Here is a 14632-nt window from a genome sequence, read left to right as displayed (position 1 = left end):
GCAGTATGGCACTGGGATAAAAACAGACACATAGGCCAATGGAACAGAATAGAGAACCCAGAAGTAAACCCACACATATATGGTCAATTAATCTTTGACAAGGGCATCAGGAATACACAATAAGGAAAGGATAGTCTGTTTGAAATGGTGTTGGAAAAAATCGATATACATATGCAGAAGAATGAAACTGGACTCCTGCCTTATACCACTCACAAAAGTTAACTTGAAATGGATTAAAGACTTAAATATAAGACCTGAAACCATAAAGGTCCTAGAAGAAAATAGGGGAAAAACTCCTTGATATTGGTTTTGGCAGTAGTTTCATATATATGACACTCAAAGCACTGACAACAAAAGCAAAATAAACAAGTGGGGCTATATCAAACTAAAAAGCTTCAGCACAGCTAAGGAAACAGTCTACAAAATGAAAAGACATCTATTGGAATGGCAGAAAACGTTTGGAAACCATATATCTAAGGGGTTAATATCCAAAAAATATATATATATATAAAATTCAATAATAAACTCATATAATGCAATAGCAAAAAACCCAAATAACCTGATTAAAAAATGGTCAAAGGACCTAAATAGACATTTATCCAGTGAAAACACTTTTCCATATGGCCAACAGGTAATTGGAACCCTTTTGCATTGTTGGTGGTGTAAATTGGTACAGCCATTAAGGAAAACAGTATGGAGGTTCCTCAAAAAATAAAAATAGAACTACCATATGATCCAGCAATCCCACTTCTGGGTATATATCCGAAGGAAGTGAAATCAGTATTTCAAAGAGATATCTGCGCTCCCATGGTCATTGTAGCATAGTCACAGTAGCTAAGATACAGAAACAACCTAAGTGTCAACGATGGATGAATAGATAAAGAAGTTGTATACACACACACAGACACACACACACACAGGAATATTATGCAGCCGTGAGAAAGAAAGAAATCAGGAAATCCTGCCATTTGCAACACATGGATGACATTATGAAGGACATTATGCTAAGTGAAATAAACCAGACAGAGAAAGACAAATACTATATGATCTCACTTATATGTGAAATCTTAAAAAAAAAAAAAAAGTCAAACTCATGGAAACAGAGAGTAGAATGGTGGTTACCAAGGACTGGGGAATCAGGGAAATGGGGAGATGCTAGTCAAAGGGTACAAGCCTTCAGTTATAAGGTGAATAGATTTTGGGGATCTAATGTACAGCATGGTGACTATAGTTAATAATACATACCTGACATCTGCTAAGAGAGTAGATCGTAAGCATTCTCACAACTATAACAAAAGTAATGGACGTGTTCATTAACCTGATTGTGGTAATCATTTCACAATGTATGTGTAAGTCAAATCATCACACTGTATACTTCAAATATATAGTTTTATTTGTCAATTATACTTCAGTAAAGCTGGGGGAAAATAATCTTGATATTTGTCTTTCTCTGTCTGACTTACTTCACTGAAATTATTTAAAATTGCCTATAATCAGGAAAGATTGTTTTCCCCCCAGCTTTACTGACGTATAATTGACAAATAAAACTGTACCTCATTGCAGTTTTTATTTGCAGCTGAGCATAGTAGTGTACTAGGACTATCTTGCCATTGGACTTTTTGATTTTTCCAAAGTTAATTCTTGCTTTCTTTTTATATTGGCTTTGTTTTCTTTGTGGCTGTCTCAGTGCTATGCTCATATAACTGACTCTCAAAAAAAAAAAACCCTGATTTGTATTACTTGCATTTGTTTGCATTGTATTAGATTTTTTTTTCATTTCAAGTTACCAGTGTGAGGTCAGTGAACAAGGAGCTGGGACAAGATGCACAGAGTTGGTTCTCCTGGACCACTGAACTGTTACTAACTCATACCTGCTAAGCACCCTCACTGGGATTTTATTTTATCTTATCAATTAATTAATTAATTAATTTTTAATTGAAGTATTGTTGATTTACAGTGTTGTGTTAATTTCTGATGTATAGCAAAGTGATTCAGTTACACATACACATATATATATGTTCTTTTTCATATTCTTTTCCATTATGGTTTATTACAAGATACTGAATATAGTTTCCTGTGCTATACAGTAGGACCTTGTTGTTTATCTATTTTATATATAGTAGTTTGTTCCTGTTAATCCCAAACTCCTACTAATTTATTCCTTCTTCCCCCTTCCCCTGTGGTAACCATAAGCTTGTTTTCTATGTCTGTGAATCTGTTTCTGTTTTGTAAATAAGTTCACTTGAATCATATTCTAGATTCCACATATAGGTGATATCATGTGATATTTGTCCTTCTCTGTCTGACTTTCTTCACTTAGTATGGTAATCTCTAGGTCCATCCAGGTTGCTGCAAGTGACATTATTTCATTCTTTTATATGGCTGAGTAATATTCCATTGTTTATATATACCACATCTTCTTTATTCATCTGTTGATGGACAGTTATGTTGCTACCATGTCTTGCCTATTGTAAATAGTGCTGCAGTGAATATTGGGATGCATATATCTTTTTGAATTATAATTTTGTCTGGAATATATGCCCAAGAGTGGGATTGCTGGATCATACGCTAACTCTATTTTTAGTTTTTAAGGAACCTCCATACTGTTTTCCATAGTGGAAACTTACATTCCCACCAACAGTGTAGGAGGGGTCCCTTTTCTCCACACCCTCTCCAGCATTTGTTATTTGTAGACTTTTTAATGATAGCCATTCTGACCAGTGTGGTGGTACCTCACTGTAGTTTTGATTTTCATTTCTCTAACAGTTAGCAATGTTTAGCATCTTTTCCTGTGCCCACTGGCCACCTGTACCACATTGGGATTTTGAAACTAAGTTTTCCTCTTCTATTTTAAAAATTTTGTTTCAAAAGAGGATATATTTGCTCTGAATCTATTCTTTTGAACTTGTGAATATTTTAATAGGCCTTGGTACTTTTCTCTGTGTATACTTATACCTACAGAAGGAGATTTCAGAGTGCTGTCAGAGGTGCCCAGGGCCCTATCCAGATCTTTGGGTTCTGGCCAGTGAAGACAAGGTGAAAGTTACATAGTCCAGTGGTGGTACTTTGCTTGAGGATTGGCAAGGCTGTTGATTGAGAGGGAGTAATGGTGAAGCTATGGCGGTCTCATGCCAGGTCTGTCCCTGCTAGGCCAACTGTCAGACTTCTTTCTGAGGCTGCTTGCTTGAGCTCATAGTCAGCTGGGGCGCTGCTCCACTTCCCTAACTGGCGTGACTACCTGTGTTTGGTGCTTCAGTGGTGCCTGGCACCACGTGTGCCAAGCGAGGGCTGGGATAGCATATATTGGCTTGCTGCTTGCAGAACTTGTTCATAGAGTTGAGAGTTGGCCTCTTCTGGAAGCTGGGACCTCGACCTCATCTCCAGGCTGTGCTCCTCTGGACCTGGGAGGTATTTGAGTCAGGTCAGGGTTCCAGTTTCCTGCAGAAACCAATGAGTGAGCCACTCCTGTAGGCATCTCCAAGTTAACTGGGGCACTGCTGTGACGACCAGTATTGGAATTCTCTGTGCCAACGCCTGGGTTTTACTTGACGTGCCATCACCCAAGTGTGGGTTGGGGGTGTGGGCCACCATACTTGTTGCGTCTAGCGCTGCTCTGAGCCTAGCAGTGTTTTGAGGTCATTCTAGGGGATCCCACCATTTTTTTGGCCAAATGGCTTTTCCTTCTCTTGTGTTGTTTCATGGGCAAGATCATGCAGCCTTCCATTGCACAGTGTATCTGATAAAAAGTCTTCAAATTTTCTGGTTCACTGATGCTCTTCCTTCCCCCCTCCTTCAATGATCAGAACTGAAACAGTTTTTTTCTTTTTCCTTTAAAAATTTCCTGGTTCGTTTCAATGGGAATTTGGTAGGGAATGTTAAATGACTTGGTTTAAATCACTATTTGAACCAGAAATCCAAAATGTCACTTTGTAGTGATTCTGGGTATAACATTGTATGGCAACAATGCTGCCTTTTTGGACTGTGGAGAAAAAGTCTTTGTAAAAAATGATTGTGATCTGGCAGCTGAGGCTCCAGCAGCTCAGAATGCTCTGCTGATTGTTGGCTGCCACATGGGTCTTCTGGAAAGGTCCTTGAAGTCCACAGGAGTTCTGAAGCATAGATAAGGGAAAGTTGTGAAAATACTTTTTTTTTTTTTTTGCGATACGCGGGCCTCTCACTGTTGTGGCCTCTCCCGTTGTGGAGCACAGGCTCCAGACGCGCAGGCTCAGCGGCCATGGCTCACAGGCCCAGCCGCTCCGCGGCATGTGGGATCTTCCTGGACTGGGGCACGAACCCGTGTCCCCTGCATCGGCAGGCGGACTCTCAACCACTGCGGCACCAGGGAAGCCCCACTTTGTTTCTTTTGAAAATAAAGATGAGATAGCTGAAGGAAGGAAGACTCAATTGTTGTTACTCATAGCATTACGTTTCTGGATATGTGACAGACTTGTTTGCTGTGAAACTCAGAAATGGTCATTTGAAGAACTGAAGTTTAATTTTCTCTAGAGCAGTCTTTTCTCAAAGTGTGGTCTACAGGCCTCCTGCCATGGAATTCTGGGAAGGGAGGGGCTTGTTAAAAATGCAGGGTCTCACACACCTATGGTCAACTAGTCTATGACAAAAGAGGCAAGGATATACAATGGGAAAAGACAGACTCTTCAATAAGTGGTGTTGGGAAAACTGGGCAGCTGCATGTAAAAGAATGAAATTAGAACACTCCCTAACACCATACACAAAAATAAACTGAAAATGGATTAGAGACCTAAATGTAAGACCGGTTGCTATAAAACTCTTAGAGGAAAACGTAGGAAGAACACTCTTTGACATAAATCAAAGCAAGATCTTTTTTGATCCACCTCCTAGAGTAATGGAAATAAAAACAAAAATAAACAAATGGGACCTAATGAAACTTAAAAGCTTTTGCACAGCAAAGGAAACCATAAACAAAATGAAAAGACAGCCCTCAGAATGGGAGAAAATATTTGCAAACAAATCAACGGACAAAGGATTGATCTCCAAAATATATAAACAGCTCATGCAGCTCAATATTAAAAAAACAAACCACCCAATCCAAAAATGGGCAGAAGACCTAAACAGACATTTCTTCAAAGAAGACACAGATGGCCAAGAAGCACATGAAAAGCTGCTCAACATCACTAATTATTAGAGAAATGCAAATCAAAACTGCAATGAGGTATCACCTCACACCAGTTAGAATGGCATCATCAGAAAATCTACAAACAACAAATGCTGGAGATTGTGTGGAGAAAAGGGAACCCTCTTGCACTGTTGGTGGGAATGTAAATTGATACAGCCACTATGGAGAACAGTATGGAGGTTCCTTAAAAAACTAAAAATAAAACTACCATATGACCCAGCAATCCCACTACTGGGCATATACCCAGAGAAAACTATAATTCAAAAAGACACATGCACCCCAATGTTCATTGCAGCACTATTTACAATAGCCATGTCATGGAAGCAACCTAAATGCCCATCGACAGACGAATGGATAAAGAAGATGTGGCACATATATACAATGGAATATTACTCAGCCATAAAAAGGAATGAAATTGTGTCATTTGTAGAGACATGGATGGATCTAGAGACTGTCATACAGAATGAAGTCAGAAAGAGAAAAACAAATATATATTAACGCATATATGTGGAACCTAGAAGAATGGTACAGATCAACTGGTTTGCAGGGCAGAAATAGAGTCGCAGATGTAGAGAACAAACGTATGGACACCAAGGGGGAAAGCAGCAGGAGGTGGGGGGGGTGGTGTGATGAATTGGGAGATTGGGATTGACATGTATACGTTGATGTGTATAAAATTGATGACTAATAAGAACCTGCTATATAAAAAAATAAATAAAATAAAATTCAAAAAAAAATGCAAGGTCTCACTCCAGACCTACGAAATTAAAAACTCTTGAGGTGAGACCAGGAAAATGGCATTTTAAGACAGCACATCCTCCCCCAACCCCCTGGTGGGTCTGTGCATGCCCAAGTTTGAGAACCACTGGTCTCAATCATTTGTTCTTGTTTTGGGGTGCTATTCTCTGCAAACTTTCATTTTTTAAAAAAAAATAAATTTATTTATTTATTTATTTTTGGCTGTGTTGGGTCTTTGTTGCTGCATGCAGCTTTCTCTAGTTGCGGAGAGCGGGGGTTACTCTTCACTGTGGTGCGCGGGCTTCTCTTGTTACGCAGCATGGGCTCTAGGGAACGCAGGCTTCAGTAGTTGCAGCGCACAGGCTCAGTAGTTGTGGCTTGCAGGCTCTAGAGCGCAGGCTCAGTAGTTGTGGCGCACGGGCTTAGTTGCTCCGTGGCATGTGGGATCTTCCCAGACCAGGGCTCGAACCTGTGTCTCCTGCACTGACAGGTGGATTCTTAACCACTGTGCTACTGTGTTTTTCTTCTTTGGTTTTTTCTTAAGTTGCCCTCTGATATAAAAATTGGTAAAGTTTGTCCCCTTGTGATCATTCATTTCTGCCTGTTTTGTTTTAAACTCCAGGACAATCACTACTCGATTTCATGAGTTGCTTTTTATTTCTGAATGTCTAATTTTGAACTTTTCATTTTTCCCACAGAGCCGAGAAAACAGAAGTCCTTAGTGAAGATCTGTTACAGGTAACAAAAGAAAGACTTTTAAAAGTGCTCTGTTTAAACAACAACAGCAACAAAAACCCATAGGAAGAACTGAAGCTTATGGTTCTTTGCTTTTTTTTGGTTTTTGCCTGAAACAGAATTAGCGTGATTAGCATGGTTTTGAGCAGGAAAGAAAAGCAGTTGAGTTGTGCAGTTATCAAAAGGGGATCTGAAACTTTGGTGTCATGTTATGAAGTTCAGATGGAGCTAGTCTTGCATTCAAGTGCCAGGTGTTGGGGTGAGCACGGGGGAGGAGCCTGGCTGGCCCGGCCGGTCCACTGGCGCCGTGGCCTGGTCATGTGTCCTGGGCAGGCTGCTGTGCTGGCGACCTTGATGGGACAGGCTCTGCCAGCTGCGGCAGTGGCCCCACTGGTTCCAACCTAGACTTCGGGTTTTTTGCTCCCTTTTATGCTTCTTCCCTAAAACCGACCTAAGTTGGGTCCTGAAGGACTCAGGGTCTCAGTGACAGTGACCAGATCTCAGAATCCCCCGGGGGCCCTAGGGTGGCCTCACACCAATGGGCCAGACTTTCCTTTCCGTAGGGAGGGGCGTTTCCTGCTGGGGACCTTAGCCAGGGCCACTCCACGCCATTTCTCAACAGGTTTCCCTAACTTTGGGGCTGGGAGTTTCTCCCAGGAGGGCCTGGACCCTTTATACACATCACTTTAGCCAACCCCACTCCATCCCCACCCACACCGAATACTTTGTGAAGGACAGGACCCCTTCTGCACCTGTCTCCTCACCTCTCATTTCCATCACCTGCCTCTGGTGCACTCGAGCGAGTCCCTGGAGACCAGAGATCTGCTCCCAGGTGGCTTTCTGTCTCTTCCCATGCAGAGAAGGAGCTGCATAATTTTTAAAAAAGCTATTTCTGCCCCACCATGCCAAAACAGCCTTCTAAATTATGGCAGTCTTCTGTAGGTAGAAGATTTTAAGAGCACTTTTTTTTTTCTACTTTTGAGGACTAGAAGTTTTTATCAAGGATTAGAAGGGTTTTTTCAAGAAAAGATTTATTAAGGAATCATAATCTTTAAAAAAATTTTTTTATTAAGGCATAGTTGATGTACAATATTATAGTTTAAGAATCAGATTCTTAACAGTATTTCCTCACTGGTTTTTATCAGATATTTCAAATCCATTTTCAGAATTTTAGAAATATTTTTTGGTACGGTTACACTAGGTTTTCCCATCAGCATTCTCCCTCCTACATCCCACGTCAGTAATATATGTCATTCCATTTCATCCTTTAAGCCCTGCAAGGAGGCCAGAGGCCTTGCAGGCAGGTGGAGGATGGCAGAGATCGCACGGGACTCAGACAGTGACTGTCTGTGCTTATCCCTTTGCCCAAACGTCCACTGGGGCCTGAGGAGTTTGCTAGTTTCTAGGAACCCCCCCTTTTTTAAAAAATTTGTTTTATTGAAGTATAGTTGATTTACAATGCTGTGTTAATTTCTGCTGTACAGCAAAGTGATTCAGTTATACACGTATATACATTCTTTTTCATATTCTTTTCCATTATGGTTTGTCACAGGATATAGGAACTCCTTATTTTATAACACAGATACTCCACGTCTGTGGCAATTGTTTTCCTGCTCTGATTTCTGTTTGTTTTTTTTTTAACCATAAAGAAGGCATGTAATGGTTCAAAGTGCTGAGTGCTGGGTCTGGTGACCAGCCACCTGGATTCCCATCCCAGGTCTGCCCCTGACTAGCTCAGTGGCCTCAGGAATTCACTTAACCTCCCTCTGCCTCAGTTTCCACTTCTCTAAAAGGACGGTAATCACTGTATCACCCCATGGGTTTGTTAGGAGGGGTTCATGGGTTAAACATGGTTAGCACTGGGAGTGGGGCCCATCACGTAGTGAGGGCTAAATATTATATTAGTGATTTGTTGGTATGATTACCACTGTCACAAGCCACAGAGATTTTTTTTTTTTTTTTTTTTTGTGGTACCTGGGCCCCTCACCGCTCTGGCCTCTCCTGTGCAGGCTCAGCGGCCATGGCCCACGGGCCCAGCCGCTCCGTGGCATGTGGTATCCTCCCGGACCGGGGCACGAACCCACGTCCCCTGCATCGGCAGGCGGACTCTCAACCACTGCGCCACCAGGGAAGCCCCCACAGGGATTATTTTGTTTCTGATGTGAGACTTCCCTTAATTTGCTCTTTCTCCTGCCTCTTTTCTCAGATCTCTGGTAGAGCAGTTCAAGAGGCTGCCTTTTTATCTTGTTTGTATGGAGTTTACCCAGGAGGCTGTGAATCCCAAGAGGGTGGGAACCACAATTTACTTACTGTTGTTTTTCTAATACCTGTACAGGGTATATACAATATATATACTTGTTCTTTCAACAAATATTACCTTCCATTTGGGCCAGGCAGTGATCTAGGCACTTGGGATAAATCTGTGAATAAAACAGACCAAGGCCCTTTGGACTTTACATTCTAGTAGAAATTGGAATCAAGTGAAATGGAGTTTTGGGGTTTTTCTCCCCCCACCCCCGCTTTTGTGGCAAATGAAAAACGTGTATTAGTTTTCCAGTGTCTTAGAATTGGATCATTATGAGATTTCGGGCAAGTAATGTGGCATCTGGCCCTAAATAAATGTGGCTGCAGATCGGGGTCCTAGGATGGGGCCTTGGATCTGAAGAAGGGCTGCTTGAGAAAGAGGCACAAAACCATCTCATTGGGTAAAATGTTTTGGGGTAAAAATGTATTCTGCTTTGAACTTGTTGATTTTTCTTTAAAATAGAAAGCATCCCTAAGGGCCTGCCCTCATTCTTAATGAGTCATCAGAATACACATTTTTGGCATTCCTTCCTGTAAAAAGCAGCTCTCTTTGCCATAAACAGCCATATCCCAGCAATAATATTTTGGGAAGCTAATCGTGATGTGTGGGCCCCCTAAGTCAGTGTTTCTTACTGCTGGCTGTCCATTCTGCTTTAGAGGTTTATTATTTAAAAAAAAAACCAAAAACAAACAAAAAAACCACCCCAAGCCCAATAAGGAATAATTTTGAAAACATTGATCTTGAGTTTTAGTTGTGGAACATTTTTTTTGATTCTCTGTCGGTTGTACCGTGTGTGGAAGGCTCCATTGCCATGTGCAGGAGAGAGCTGAATGTCCCTGTGGCTTTCCCACTTGGCTTTGGGCCTGAGGCTGGGCTTAGGCTGTTCATTTGCAGTTCTGCTGTTTGGACCTGGGACTTTGCTGGTGCTGTAGTGTGTGAGTTTGTCACCACTTATCTGATAGCAAGTTCTAGTCAGGACTGTTCCCTACCCCTGGACATAGATTCAGCCTTTAAGGGATCTGAAAACTCATTGGTTCTCAACTAGGGGTGATTTTGCCCTCTGGGGGGATATTTGACAATGTCTGGGGGCAGTCTTGGTTGTCACGAAGAGGGGAGTTGGGTGCTACTGGCATCTAGTGGGTGGAGACCAGAAATGATGGTAAACCTATTGATAATGCACGGGACAGCTGCCCACAACCCAGAATTCTCCAGCCCACTTATCAATAGTGAGAAACCCTGGTGTAGCTGCATGGGAACCATTTCCATTTACATCCAAGCGCTGAAAAATTCAACGGCAGGATGCTTTTTCCTGCCTACATGCAAACACCGCAGGAGGAAGAGGCTGAGTTGGTCTTGAGCCTTGCCAATGGCTCGTCTGTCTTTGTGTTGTCAGATCGAGCGGCGCCTGGACACAGTGCGCTCCATGTGTCACCATTCCCACAAGCGCCTGGTGGCCTGCTTCCAGGGGCAGCACGGCACCGATGCCGAGAGGAGACACGTGAGTACTGGGTGGGACTTGGAGCCGTGGTTCCGCGTCGTCTCTGAGAGGCTTTTCTCCCTCTATCCGTCGATTTTTCCCAAGCAGCATCAGCAGATTTGCCTGCAGACCTGTACCTTGTATCACCATTCACGTTCACAACACCGGCCTTATCATAGCATTCTTTTGTGCTTAAGACATCCCTGAGCTGAAAGCCATATTCACACTGAATTCTCTCCAGGTGCTTTTAGAGATTTGTCATCATAAGAGAATGGACACATCAGTTAGGAATCCTCTGATGGCAGAAAGCTGAAAGCCTCTCTTAAATTGACTGAGAAAGTAGAATTTATTGGCTTACTAACTGAAAAGTCCAGTAGTCAGGATGGACTCCAGGTAAGGCTTGGACTAGCCTTTCGGTGATGTAACCAGGACCCCAGTTTCTTTCCTTCTCTCCTTCTCTCCCCTTGGCCTTCTTCAGTGTCTGCCTTATCCCTCACGGTTGCAAGCTGGCTACCAGCAGCTCCCATGGGCTACCTACTTCCTTGTGCATGTCCAGCAGGAATAGAGAGCATCTCTTCCAGTAGTTTTTCTTAATGGAGTGAGAAGACTTCTTTTTTCCATACTGTTGGCAGGTAGAAATCCCTTCCCATTGCATTGATCTGCGTTGAGTCACATTCTCCATTATTGAACAAACCCCTCCCACAACCCCCAACCAGTTACCACGGGTGGGGGGATGAGGTTGGGCGAGGAGACAGGAAGTGCTGGTTGGCTTAAGCTAATCACAGCTCACCCCAGAGCATGGGCTGTGGTCCTACCTCCAGCTCATAGGCTCCATTGAGACCAGGATAGGTCCTAGGAGGACTCAGGAAGGATGGGCTCTAGGAAACAATCAAATGTCTACTCCAGGGTACGTTCAGAGCGTCCAGGTCCCCGTGTCCCACCAGCAGAGCACAGCAGCTTTGTTCATCAGGCAGTTCCGCCCTTAGTTTTACGAGTTCCCAGCTTACGAGCATTCCCTGACCCCCATATAACATTAAGGTGGGAGTTTCCATGGCACACAGGGAAGCTATGATTTCCCATATATATATTTTTTTAATTTATTTAATTTATTTATTTTTGGCTGCGTTGGGTCTTCATTGCTGCGTGCGGGCTTTCTCTAGTTGCGGCGAGCAGGGGCTACTCTTCGTTGCGGTGCATGGGCGTCTCATTGCAGTGGCTTCACTTGTTGCGGAGCACAGGCTCTAGGCACGTGGGCTTCAGTAGTTGTGGCACACGGGCTCAGTAGTTGTGGCTCATGGACTCTAGAGCATGGGCTCAGTAGTTGTGGCACACAGGCTTAGTTGCTCCGCGGCATGTGGGATCTTCCCAGACCAGGGCTTGAACCCATGTCCTCTGCATTGGCAGGCGGAGTCTTAACCACTGTGCCACCAGGGAAGCCCATCCCATATTGTTTTATTTGCCACTAGATGTCTCACAAGGAAGAACTGGTGTGCAGATGATCTGTGTCACCCTCCTTTTATATTTCCTACACACATTTCTGGCCAACTTGACAACAGGGTTACTCCTCTCTTGCACAACACATAGTTTCCGCAGTGGTGTATATCAAAGGAGCAGGAGTTTGCCTACACCTCCGATTCCAGGAATGCTTGCAGCAGTTCCCGTCCATCAGAACCAGGCCCAATCCACTGGTCCTGCCCCCTCTGCTCGTCTGCATTCTCTTGCCATGGCTTCTGCTCTGCCTGCCCTTTTCATATTGTTTCCTAAGCTTCTGCCCTTCATCTCCTTATTCTCGCCATCACATTCCTTGGGCCGCCTCCTGTCTTCTCACGGCGCCTAACTAATGTGTTTATTCAGACACTTGTAAACCATTTCCAACGAAGCAAAAAACTTCCTCCCCTAGTTGTCTACTTTAGCATGTATAACCGGTTCTTCCTTCTGTGTTGACTCTTGGATTCTATCCACCCTAGTATGCAAGCTAGGTTATCTTTTTTTTTTTTTTTTTATGAGTGAAGGGCATGTGTTTGTTTTGGTGTTTAATATATTTATTTATTTATTATTTTTGGCTGCGTTGGGTCTTCGTTGCTGCATGCGGGCACTCTCTAGTTGCGGCGAGCGGGGGCAACTCTTCGTTGTGGTGCGTGGGCTTATTGTGGTGGCTTCTCTTGTTGCGGAGCACGGGCTGTAGGCGCGGGCTTCAGTAGTTGTGGCACGCAGGCTCAGTAGTTGTGGCTCGTGGGCTGTAGAGTGCAGGCTCAGTAGTTGGTGGCTCACAGGCTTAGTTGCTCCGCACCATGTGGGATCTTCCCGGACCAGGGCTCGAACCCATATCCCCTGCATCGGCAGGCAGATTCTTAACCACTGAGCCACCAGGGAAGCCCTCCCTTTTGTCTTACCCTCAACCTCCCATAGCTGCTTGATTAGCAAGTCCTGTGATTCTCTTTGTGACTATTTCTTGAATTTCTCACCTCTGCTCCGTCTTTACCACCGTCGCCTTAATGCAAGACCTGATTACCTCTCATTATCTGGACTGTTGCAGTCACCTCTTGAGCTACATTTCCTGCCTCTGATTTCCTTTTTTTCCAGCCTTTCTTCAACCTGATCACCAGAGATGGTTTCCTGAAATACAAATTGATCCTGTCATCCTTCTGCCTAAAAAAAAAAAAATCTTAAGCTTAGTTGTTCTCAACAGGGACCAGAATTACACTCCTGGGGATATTTGGAAATGTGTGGAGACTTTTTTGGTTGCCATAAGGTCTGGGGGACACTACTGGCATTTGGAGGGTGGGGACCAAGATGCCTGGAGAGATAGTTCCACATAAGGAAGCATCCCATAATACCAGTGATGCTCTGGCAGGGACGATGGCTGGTTCCCATTGCCTGGGTTAAAATCGAAGCTCTTTTTTGTTTGTTTTTTTTAATTGAAATATAGTGGACTAATATTATAGTAGTTTCAGGTGTACAACATCATGATTCAGTATTTTTATAGATTACACTCCATTTAAAGTTATTGTAAAATATTGGCCATATTCTCTGTGCTGTACAAAATATCCTGAAGTCCAAGCTCTTTAGATGACTTCAGCCCTTCATAATCTGATCACATTTCCCTTATCAGTCTCAGTATCTCCCGCTTCCTCCCATTCATGCTGTAGGCCATTGTCATTCACACAGATTGTCTTGTTCCTTTGGTCTGCTTTGAAACACAGCCCAGGTGTCACATAAATTCATTAAAAACAAACAAATTAAGTATTTATCAAACACCTACTATGTACAAGTGTTGGAGCCATAAAATGAATTAGATGTAGTGTCTCCCTTAAAAAGTGCTCATAGCCTGGTGGGGGAGGCTTCCTCCACTAATGGATAATTATAAAACATACTAAACAAAATATGCGCAGGGTATTATGGGAGGACCAAGAATGGGCACCAGAGGAGGAGAGGGGTAGTCAAGGGAGGCTTCCTGGTGAGGGTGGTGGCCTAGCTGTAAAGGAGGAAAATGAGTGGCAGGTGATGGGCCTATTCCAGGCAACAGGGGCAAAGGTGCCTCTCCCTCATTTCTAAAACCTAATGCCTTAGGCTTCCTTTTCCAGCCTCAAACCAAAGTGCCCAAGACAGAGCTCAGAGGTTGTCTACGCTCTGCACGTGGGAAGAAGAGTCGCCATGGAATAAATGATAGGTGACCACGAGAGGTCAGCAGTCTCTCGCGCTCTAGAAAGTACAGGAGGAGCCTTGCAAAGGCCCCACCATGCGTGTGAAGAGGCAAGAATTGGAGGGAAGAGAGACAGGGCAGGTGACCTTCTCAGCCCAAACTGTTGACATGGCATAGCTTATGTCGTGGTTCATATTAGACCTGGAATTATTTCTTTTCATGCAGCTGGCATGCCTTTTATAAATTAGGAAGCCCTCAGCCCTCTCTGTGGAGGAGTTTGATGTTGGTAGACAGCATGTTCATTAATCAGCTCAAATGTTAAATGAGCAGGATGTCTTTATTTCTGTACATCGGGAACCAGGATTGTTGATGCTTTGGAGTCAGGGCATGGAAACCACAGGTTAGTTACAACTGGGCACTTGAATGATACTTGTCAAAGTCAACTCCTCTCTTTATGATTTTTTTTTCCCATAGAGCTCCAGAGTTGCACAAAGTATATTTCTCTTGATTACTGCACTTATCCTATATTAAATTCCCTTAGAAAGGCAACATAAGTAAAAGGTATGAATTATCCTC

The 14632-nt window shown here is 43.3% G+C and overlaps 1 protein-coding gene across 4 annotated transcripts in view; it reads left to right on the top strand.

Annotated features, from left to right (window-relative positions):
• ARHGAP17 (Rho GTPase activating protein 17) overlaps positions 1–14632 on the top strand; it is a gene marked incomplete at its 5' end in the record, with an annotated part of 86795 nt that overhangs the window by 25017 nt on the left and 47146 nt on the right. For all 4 annotated transcript variants that reach the window (XM_079718645.1, XM_079718643.1, XM_079718644.1 and 1 more), the window contains 2 exons: positions 6595–6634; positions 10330–10434. In XM_079718645.1, the coding sequence (XP_079574771.1) occupies positions 6595–6634; positions 10330–10434 (145 nt within the window). The remainder of the gene's footprint in view (positions 1–6594; positions 6635–10329; positions 10435–14632) is intronic.

This window comes from Hyperoodon ampullatus (genome assembly GCF_949752795.1).
Source record: "Hyperoodon ampullatus genome assembly, chromosome: 14".
In the NCBI taxonomy this organism is placed as follows: domain Eukaryota; kingdom Metazoa; phylum Chordata; class Mammalia; order Artiodactyla; family Ziphiidae; genus Hyperoodon; species Hyperoodon ampullatus.
This window is presented reverse-complemented; position numbering and strand designations above follow the sequence as displayed.